Source organism: Orbicella franksi, chromosome 3 (assembly GCF_964199315.1).
Source record: "Orbicella franksi chromosome 3, jaOrbFran1.1, whole genome shotgun sequence".
NCBI classification, from domain to species: Eukaryota; Metazoa; Cnidaria; class Anthozoa; order Scleractinia; family Merulinidae; genus Orbicella; species Orbicella franksi.
The window spans coordinates 16730001-16740703 of NC_138147.1; the positions used below are offsets into that span (position 1 = coordinate 16730001).

General features: G+C 40.1%; 2 protein-coding genes and 1 pseudogene across 3 annotated transcripts; 1 reads left to right on the plus strand and 2 right to left on the minus strand.

Moving 5' to 3' along the window:
- Positions 1-1112: 1112 nt before the first annotated feature.
- Positions 1113-2866, minus strand: LOC145483086 (uncharacterized; annotated as a pseudogene).
- Positions 2867-4669: 1803 nt separating this feature from the next.
- Positions 4670-6756, plus strand: LOC145481577 (von Willebrand factor A domain-containing protein 1-like). The gene is made up of 3 exons (XM_081460087.1): positions 4670-4895; positions 5391-5512; positions 6572-6756. Exons 1-3 carry the CDS (start codon positions 4670-4672, stop codon positions 6752-6754), a joined length of 531 nt encoding a protein of 176 aa, XP_081316213.1. The 3' UTR covers positions 6755-6756.
- A 118-nt stretch (positions 6757-6874) lies between these two features.
- LOC145483087 (elongation factor Ts, mitochondrial-like) lies at positions 6875-10703 on the minus strand. 2 transcript variants are annotated; one of them, XM_081461700.1, is made up of 3 exons: positions 10532-10703; positions 9353-9627; positions 6875-8649 (listed from the first exon to the last, which is right to left on the minus strand). In XM_081461700.1, exons 1-3 carry the CDS (start codon positions 10620-10622, stop codon positions 7993-7995), a joined length of 1023 nt encoding a protein of 340 aa, XP_081317826.1. In that variant the 5' UTR covers positions 10623-10703; the 3' UTR covers positions 6875-7992. The 2 variants fall into 2 exon arrangements, with proteins under 2 accessions (XP_081317826.1, XP_081317825.1); XM_081461699.1 differs by having other exon boundaries at positions 9353-10613.

Genomic DNA, 10703 nt, shown 5'->3' on the forward strand with positions numbered 1-10703 from the left:
AAAGCTACGTGTTCCAGAACTAAACAAGTACTCAAACCACCACGGGCTGAAGCAGCATTTGAAAAGCAGCAAGAGTGAGAAAGTAAAGGCAATTGTAAGACATTCATGCTTGCAGCAGAAGAGTCCTCTCAGAGCTGGCCAACCAACACTGAGAAATTCCAGGACATTGACACAAAATGACAACAGGGCAAGTGCTCACAGCAGTGAAACGGATGAAAGTGACAGTGATGCCATTGACTCTGGGGGAGAAGATGACTCAAGTGACGTCATTCTTGCATTCATCAATTCAGATGAGGAAGATGCCAATGAGAGGCCAAATGCCACACGCTCAGGGCCAGCCATAACTAGGAGGTCCGAAATTGACTTCTCTTTCTTTTGATTTGTTTTTTAAACAACAGCTCTCTGTCGTATAGAGATTGTAAATATTGTCTTCATAGTGAGCACAATAACGTGAAGTAGGGGGATAATACAGAAATATTAAAAAAGTTGAAATCTAAGTATTGTTTGTTCAATTTTTTTGTTTGGGGGGGGGGGGTCATCCCAAAAAATGACCACTATAAGGGGGGGCCATGTGAAAAAATTGGTAAGCTGAGGGGGGGTCATGCGATTTTTAAATGGTGCGTCCCAAATCCCACCAGCCCCCCCTCCCTCATAAAAAATGAACGTTCCCTAACATCCGAGTTTCGAGTTTTCTATTTATATTTCTTTCTTTCTTTCTTTCTTTCTTTCTTTCTTTCTTTCTTTCTTTCTTTCTTTCTTTCTTTCTTTCTTTCTTTTCACTGCAAACTTTGAGAAAAATTTACATTGGTTATTTGGAGTTAGGACTTAAAACGTGAGACAATGTGAAATTGTCAATTCTGATGAAATGTTTCCTTCCGCCTTGCTTCCCGCAGCTTCAAAAATACAGGTCCAAACAATTCTACGATTTTCAATCGATCGAAGCCAGTATTTTGGAGGTCATCAAGTATCGAAAACTGCAACACTTACGTCGCTCTTATAAACATGAAGCATTCCAGAAAGTAAAACACAAGCTGGATTTAATAGAACAACCATATCTTGACAAAATTCATTCTCGCTAAGGACAAATGTAAACGGGCTATAAACACCCCGGGGTATCCAATCGATGAAATCGATAACCGATGACAATCGATATTAATCAATACCAATTGATATCGATTAATCGATTGATATTGATAATCGATGACCAATCGATGGCGAAGATTCGTGTGGTTATCGATTGGTATCGATTTTCAATAACAATCGATAGATAAATTGATATCGATTGGTATCGATTGGTTGCACATTGAAGGAATCGGCGCATAAATATCCCATCTTTGTACGCAGTAATTGTAAACAGATTTCAGTTTAATCCTTTGAACGTTAACAGGAGAACAAGACTCTCTTCTTTCTCTTCAACGCCCCGTCCACAGGTACTCGTCTTCTTTTGACAACTCAAAAGTTTGTTCCCGTTCTTGCTTGGTTAACAACTTTAAACGCGTTTCCGCGTTCTCCCCTCTTCTTGTCAGCAGTAAATACTTCACGGACGTTCATCTCAAGACGGCAAAGATGATAGCCTTTAGCGATGCACCTTATATTCAGTAAAGCCTCTTCCCGGACTTCTTGTGTAGACACATATAATGACACGGAAAGGCAATGAAGGGCAAGTGGGTAATTCGAGTACACGTGCAACGGGGTATATTCTTTGCGTTGAGAAGACTGGGTCGGAATTATTTTAGCAATTTCGTCCCCTGGGCTTCCTAAAAATGGCGGATGATCGGACAGGTTCGAGGTTGCTGTGCCAATCGATGCAATCGATGAACGGTTTTTGTGTGGTTATCGATTGATGATCGATTGACCGATGCCAATCGATACCAATCATATCAAACTTATTGCCCACGAACGTGAACGTTTGCTGTAATTGGCGTCCAGGCTAGCGTGGGCATTATTTGTCTGTAATGCGCTTGCGCATTAGTTTATCCGTGGGACTGGGGAATAATTCCCATACGTAAACAACACGTAAACATGGCGGCAGGGAGAGTGAAGAGAGAATCCAATGCACCAAAACGATACATAGACGAGGTTTTCCAGGAGTTATCACCCCAAAGGAAGATGCTGCGAGTAAACGCAGACCGTAAACTTTATCCTGTGGTTGTAACAGACGTGGACAAGATCGGAAAGCGGGTTAAAATTCACTGTTAGTTACAGTGAGCGGTACGATGAGTGGCAGTCGTGCGGTACCGATGACATTCTTTTCCAGCGGATGGAACCTCTTTTTATTCCTTCTGCTTCTTCTTTTGACGACCGTGCGGAATTATTTCACGCAGAGCTATATGGTGAAATAAAAAGAAAGTTGTATTCTGGCCGAAAGGACGATCCAGCAACTCGCATTGAATTAGAATTGACGATCAGGTTATGTTTGATGGAGGGCTTGCATCAGCAGGGAAATCACGGAAAGAACGAGGAAAGACTGTGAATCGAATTAATTCAAACCAGGCCTTAGACCGTTTTCTGGGAGTCCAATGGGATGAAAATGGTGATTTCGCGTTTGTTATTGAAGGAACTGTGCGGCACTTTCGTCGTTGGGTTCCTCAACAGGCTTCTTCGACAGGGAATATATGAGATAGCTGATTAAAAAATAAAAAAAAATAAAGAAAATCATTTCGATGAAAAAACAGAACATTAACAAAATGAAACGGGTTTGAATTAACGCATTTTTACTTACTTGTTTATTTCGTAAGTAAACCGAGGCAATTTATCCCCTTTTGGACCACTTGTTTCCTCGCCAAAATCGTTTTGTGCATCTACCACCACCGCAAAAAAGAGCCAGCGAGGACAAAATCACCAGCGCGTAAACTTCGAGTCCCATTTCCCGAACCCAAACAATAATTAAACCTCATGTATTATACATCTAATAATATACATGAAAATATTACTCGATTCTGATTGGCTGAGAGCAGTGCAGTTCAAGTGTAACACCAGTGCAAAAAGTGTAACACCACTGCAAATTACACATCGCAATTCTAGATTGTGATTGACTAAAAGAAAATAGGAAATTTTCTAAGCCAATGATATCACATAAAATGATGACGAAAATTTAGCGCGGAAACTTTGAAAAAAGTTTTCTCGAATGAGAAAAAATGGCTTCAAGAAAGATTTTCTGGCATTTCCTCCACGCGAATTTTTTCATGTTTATATTATTAATAAGTAATCATACGGTTTTTCTCGTTCAATTTGGAATTAATTTGCACTTGTGAGTTTTTCAAAAAGCTGAAATTGCACTCGCCGAAGCGGCTCGTGCAAGTTCAGCTTTTTGAAAAACTCACTCGTGCAAATTAATTCCAAATTGAACTCGAAACCGTATGATTACCTATACAAATTGCGCCAAATTTATTCCTCTTTTCGGATTTCGCGGTAATGACCAGTTTTGTGCATGCGCCTTAGAGTTCTAGCCCCAGACTCTACGGCCAGTACTTGCATGTGGCACGAACGTCTCTTCGACAGGTCTGAATCGCTATCATAAAACCAGAAGTCTAAAAAACCCGAACGAAATATTTTAATGATTGCCTTCAAATGCAGTGGTGTAGAAAGCTTATATATGTTAGTTTTATAAACTGAAGGTAAGAAAGATAGCAATTCAAATGGAATACACGAAAAAGAAGAAAATGTTCGAAAATTAGCGTGTTTTTGACTGACCCCAGACTGCGTGACATGTCACGAAAATCTGTAGAGGCAGATGTTGAGCGTAAGTTTGATATGTAACTAATTTTATCGATTGATATCGATTGATCGATTGATCGATTGGTTTTTTCTAATTTTATCGATTGATATCGATTGATCGATTGGTTTTTCGATCATCGATTTCCATCGATTGCATACCCCGGGTAAACACACGTGGGAATCTTGTGTTTAGGTGACGAAATTACCATCCAAAGCAGTCCTTGAGTTTTCTTTACTGCTTTTCGTTTGCCTGCTCCTCCACTTCGTATCTAGCTTTCCATTCCTACTATACAAGCGGCTCGTCCGCAAAGAAGTCTTCCCCGTCGTCGCTTGAAATATTGCAAATTGCTCTCAAAGCTCTACAACGAAGCAGTGAGTTCACAGTTGTCGAACGTGCTCGATCGAAGTTTATTTCGGATTCTTTCGTATCAAAACTTAACTCTGACTCCAGTGACGAAAAAGAAATGATTCTGAAACAAAACTTCGCCGTTTTAGTCCCAAAATATATTGGAACGATTAGTTTTGTTTTCCATTTTCTCGAGCAAATATTGAGAGCTGACTGAGGCGCCATTCTGTTTGGTTCCTGGGTAGACGTCATCAGCAACCGCCGCCCCAGACTCCCTAAAACGCGGTCGCGCAACACTTCAAGCGCGACTTTGAAAGGGCATAGAAAATCGAGGATTCAACCAAATTCAAAATTTTTTTCGCCCAAATGCTTCGAATAACAAGTAGATTCGTTTTAGCGAAAATAATTTTTTGGGGTTAGGTGCACTTTAAGAGTGGTTTTCTCAGAATGTCGAGAATCGAAAGACAGTAACAAAAAAAAATCGATTTTTCTTTTATTTCGCCAGAACATACCTTTGGGTGAACTTATTCAAAGAATATTTCGTCACGGTGAACTTATCATGCATGTCTCGTTTCAGGCTCATGCGTGACGTCACAGGATGTGGTAATGGTCTTTGACAGTTCAGCTAGCATGAAGGTGGCTGGCTTCCAGTCGATAAAAAACTTTGCTATTGACATGATAAATAGCATGGACGTGGGACCTTCTTCAACCCATGTGTGCGTTGTACAGTTCAGCATGGAGCCATTTGTGGTCTTTAACTTCACAGACTACTTTTCCTCCAATGAAATGGCGTCTGTTATAGACGCACTCGTGTACAATGAAGGAGCCACGGGTAAAGATCTCCTGGCAAAATATTGTTAACCTCGTACCCAAATCTTGTCACTCTTCGGGAGGGAATATCAGGCTAAGAGACTAGAGGGTGGCAAAGGGTTTATTTATTTATTTATTTATTCATTCATTCATTCATTCATTCATTCATTTATTTATTTATTTATTTATTTATTCGTGAGACGTGATGAGGACAAAAATTAATGTGTGACGCGCGTTTGTGATGCGTGAATGAATGAAAAAAAATTGATAAAAGTAGCTTAAAATATGTGACGCGGAAACGTTTTAAAATTGAGTTCTTCGGAAATGAGATTTCCGCCGGCATTCTGAGGCCAAGTCAGCGTGTTAATATGCCTTTTTTTTTTTTTTTTTTTAATTTAGGGGGTTCGACCGATCCCCCTGAATCCCCTCGCCCCCCTCCCCCCTATATCCGTCCCAGAAGTGAATCCCTCTAAATACCTTTGTCAGATGCTTTGTTTTACTATTTTCCCCGTTTTAGGAATCGATAAGGGTTTAGAGCTGGCCACAGATGAGCTGTTTCGACAGGAGAGTGGCGCGAGATTAAAAGTACCGAAGTTCTTGGTTGTTTTTTCAGACGGAGACTTTATAAGCTACCACTCAGTAAGTTTATCCTTGCAAAGGTGACCAGTTGCTTGAAATTGCTGATTCACGCCGCCCAATAAGAGTACTGTTAACGTATTTCACGCCAAAATGGCGACCGCTACTTGTTATGTACGACAGCGCCATGGCGAGTGGTCTTCATTATGGACAGATTAACCAAAACTCGTTTCTTGATAGAACTGGCGCGCATTTTGTTCACTGACGATGGCAATGCACTTCATCATGTTAAGGAAGGAGTTGTGCGCTCCTGAGTTAAGGGGCGTCGGCGTTAAACGTAAATGCTCTGATTTTCAACACGTTTCAACACAAGTTTTTTCTATTCCCACTGTTCTTTTACGAATATAGATTTGGCTCCATGCTTCTACTTATGACTATGAAGAGAAAAAGACGAATTTTCAATGGGAACCAAACTGAACAGTCGAATGACGACTAAATTAGAATTTCAAGTTAACAATTATAGATGAACACACAACCTTGTCGGGGGTTTCATATTTAGTGCTGTTAATCAATTTGTTCTTTCTTGCTGACTTAATGATTAACGTTGGATCGGCTGGGGTCATGGTGTCTCCAAGAGGGGGTGGGAGGTCCTTAGGTCATGCTTATACAGTGACTTCCTCCAGGTGACTACATGCTGGAGTATAACCTGCAATAGACTACCAACTCATCCAGTGGAGATAGTAATACTACGAGTCTTTTGCAACCTGTGATGATGTGTACTTCAATCTGTACTTCCGGTGACGTAGGCACTGCGTGAACCATTGTGCCTTGCGATCTTTGTATGTAGTTCCCGCCATGTTGTTTTAGGTATCAAAGAAGCTACATTGCCTCCTGTTCTCGACATAATAGTTCGCGGCTTTTACAACCTCGTTCCCAGGGCTTTTCCACTGAAATTTAGATGGGAAAAGCCCGGGAACGAGGTTGAGTTTTAAAGTTCATGCTACGAAAACAGGAGTTTTTGGACCCCAAGGCTGGTGATTATTTTCACTCCAGTCTTGCTTTTCTTTCATCTCATTTTAAACCTGTAATTTTCCTTTATTCTCATCACACTTTAAACCACAGGATCCTTGGATAAGCGGCGCACACGTGATTGCCATCGGAAGCGGACCGAAAATTTTCAAAGAAGAACTCAAGTCACTTGTAAGAAATGCGAGTAAAGACTTCTTTACTACAGATGACGATCCCGCGCTAAACGTGGTACAGCGCATGCGTGATTTGGCCCAACAGGATTGCAAGGGAAAATAATTGAGACCTCCAAATTGATGTAAAACTAATCGTAAAAATGTCAATAAATATATAATATTTATTTATTATTATTTATTATTAGCAGAACCAGAAACAAGTCTGGCTTCATTTTTTCTTAGGGAGACACGCCACGCCAGGATTGTACAACTGTTACCATGGCAACATAAATCGTTGAAAGGAAGAACAAAACGCTTGATTGTTCTTATTTTGTATTCAAGGCCCTGATCCCGCCTGAGAAAATCAGACAAGTTATTTTCTGGTAATTTTCACCATCGTATCCCAAAATAATTAGTAGGTACAAACTGTATTCACCATATTTTAACAGCAAGATACATTAAATCGAAAACGATAGAAATGCCTTGTTCCAACCAGTCAAAGAAGTCAAGAGAAACAGTAAGTCACACGCGCACGGTAAGTAATCAAAAGCAGCCAAAACAACGCAACCCCATGTGTTTCCTGTGAGAGCACATGAAAAATATGATTAATTTCAGATCTGAAAATTTCGTTTCCGTAGCACTTACGTAACACCTCTGACTTGCTATTTAACCTTGTGGCTTAATCTCCGCTCCAGTACAAACGCAACATTTCAGCAGCGTTTCCTGAGTTCACAGTTCAACCGCTTTCAATGGACTGAACACAGAGAGCAGCAAAACACGTGTTAAAGGGGAAGTATCCAGGATAATTAAAGAAAGTTCTCACTCCTACTTTCCAGTGTACGGTGCCAAATGTCACCAAATCTACAAATAAACTAGATAAAAAAAATCTACACGAGCAAAATAGAACAAGTATCTTGAGAAAGAAGTACAGAATTAAAACTGAGAATGGTGCAGATTACAGTACTTCAAATAGGACTTACTGTCAACAAATATATAAAAATTGCCATTCGAATGAATTTGAATACTATTTTCATTAAGTCACCTTTTTCATTCAATTGATGATATTTCAGTATAAAGACTATCATTGTGGAGTTTAGCAGCTGACATTTTGAGCGTTAGTAATTTGCCTGATTCAATCGGGCTCAGAAGAAATAGCACCAACACTCAAAACGTCAGAACATGTGCTTAATGCTACAATACAAAAGCTCCATTGAGGCAGATGGTTATTGTAATTTTTTTATGTTTATTTTTTCCTGTTTTGGCAATGCATATCATTGGTAACAAAAAGTCAAATATTTATTTGTCATGGTGAGGACTTCCTGTGACAATAAGGAAGTGTTGTACAGGTTAGCAAGCTGACAGCTAAATGTGAGCATGAGACACTGTACCACATTCATATCGAACAAAATCAATAACTTCAACTCCCTCTCTGTTTAACAAGTCTCCTACTATCACACTGTCATCTAGTAAATATTCCTGCTCGAGTAACACCTCATTTACTTCTCCATCCTTAGCTGCATCATTTTGGCTGACATTTTCTGATATAACCCTTGGATTCATCCCCACGACATGTTGAGCCATTCTATTGGCCAAGTGCACTATGGACTCCAGATTAGCATCACCTTTCTTTGGCTTTAAGGCAACCATTCCCCCGTACCTCCCCAGAGAACAACCATGCAATGACGTCACAAAAGGGCCATGAACATAGCTACCAATGACATTGCGTACTTCAGTTGTCATGGTAACCACTTTGTTTATTTTGATGTTTTCTCCTAATTTGCCAATTGTCCTGGCTACAGTTTCTGCCACAGTCTCTCCTTCACCACTGTGTATAAGCTCATTCCTCAGTTTATGTTCCGGTATAACCTCTCTTAGATGCTCAAGCTCACCAGCCAGTGCATTGATCTTTTGGTTTTGATCGACAATCTTCTTCCTCTTCACCATTGCTGCATTTGCTACTTTTGACACTAAGTCTACAAAGAGCTCATTCCTGGCTACAAAGTCTGTTTCACAGTTGACCTGCAATGACAAATTTACAGTACTGTAAAATCCACTTTAAAGCCCTGGGCGTATATACTTTCAAGGAGTTTTGGGTGGACTTATATCCGGGATGGGGGGCGCTTATAAGCAGAGTAAAAAAATGTTTCGGAATGATGACATATATAAAATGTATCTAAGAAATGAATTAAAGCTAACATACCATTACATTTGGCACTATTAACTTACTACCCTATTAGCCTATCACTTTTGATTAAAAATTTTGATGTTTGTAAAAATATACAAAAGGAACGCACTTATACATTAGATGGGCTTATATCTTGGGGGGCTTATATCCGGAATTATATCTTTGTTAGCAAATAGATGGGCTTATATCTTAAAGTGCGACTAGCTGGTGCTTACAAACAACAGTACATGGAACCGTGGTTAATAGAGGGAAATGGTTAGGAAGACCAGTAAACTTAACATCAAAGAAGCAAACAGCACATCTTTTCGTTTATGCTCATTAATTATGCATGAATTACATAATTGTAATGCTTCTATTGGTTAGTTGTATGAGCAGACATAACCACCTTTTGTATTTTGCCAGATTTTGTGCAGGGTCAACCCCAAAATAGCCAACAAAAACATACAACAAAGAACTTTGCCAGGTTTCATAACCATTCCCTATATTATCTATGATGGAACTTGCCCAGATTTGATCACTGAATTTTACATAACTAACCTCAACCATAGCACCAAAGTTACCATCCACCATAACTCCAATGAGTCCTTCTGCTGCAGCCCTTCCTTGCAATTTGATCGCCTTCTCCCAGCCTTGCTTCTCTGCCTCTGCTTTCAACCATGTGATAGCTTCATTGTAATCATTATTGCAGAGCTGCAGGCTCTCCATGCACTTGGCAAAACCAAATCCAGTTTCCTTTCGCAGTTTTGAAAGCAATGATTTATCCACTTTCATTGACTGCTGTTGCTTTGAGCTTAACAGACGAACTGCCGGCCCTGAAAAAAAGAAACCCATTGATAAACAACAACATTGCAACAGTGGCCCTGAAACTGCTGTGAGTGAACAATCATTAGATGACCTCTCTTCACTCAATACCATACTTGCAAAATACATAATACAGTCCAGCCCTGATCTAAAAAACAGCTACAGGTGTTAATTGCTGCTTTGTGTGTTATTAATAAAAATAGCCTTGAAACCAAATAACTCTGTACCAAAAAGATTGATCAGATGCCTCTCGGTTTGTAAGAGCGACAGGTCAGGGGTTTATGTTGTATTGACTCATATTGGGCACACAATACAATGGGCCATTCCATCTTTTATCTGCACCTGCCCCCACCCCCCCTTCCCGCTATTGAGGGTCTCGGAAATCTGAGGGGTTGGGGGGAGTCTTTAAAGGCTGTTTCTGAGAGGGCTACCGTGGCAGTGAATTTGATCTTTTAGAAATACTGAAGGGGGAACTGTTGGCACTTTAACCTTCTTTTCTTGGCAGGGGTGGAGGGGGGGGGGGGGCGGGGGGTAAAAAGTTGAATTTTCTGAGGTAAGAATTCAAAGTCCTCAATAGGAGGGGGGGGGGTGCATATATTTAATGGAATGGCCCAATGTAAGCTTCACTGTAGTTAAGCTTACTACTTTAGTAGTGAAGTGAAAAGTAGCTGAACATGTTAAAGAAGTTGAATCGAACCAACTCGTCCGGTTTACATCCTGTTGAGATTCTAGGCTAACAAAACTAAAATTTCCATAGCAAATATTAAGAATCAGGAGGACAAATAACCCAAGTTCTTTAAAAGAAAAATCAATGAAAAATAAGCTTAACGATTCGTTTGACTGTCACGTTTTGAACGACCGATCGGAGACTTGGACAACATTTAAAAAATAGCAAAAGAAATACTTATATGATACCTTGATTAACTCTGACGCTCGAAAGAGCAAATCTTGCTCCAAAAGAACTCGAAAAACACATTCTGGAACAAGCCATTGTAGCAGCCGCCATCTTGAAGCAGGATTGATCGAGGTGGGATTGGTACTAGATTTTCTACTGTACTAGATTTCAGCTTCTCTTCTCCCTCCCCTC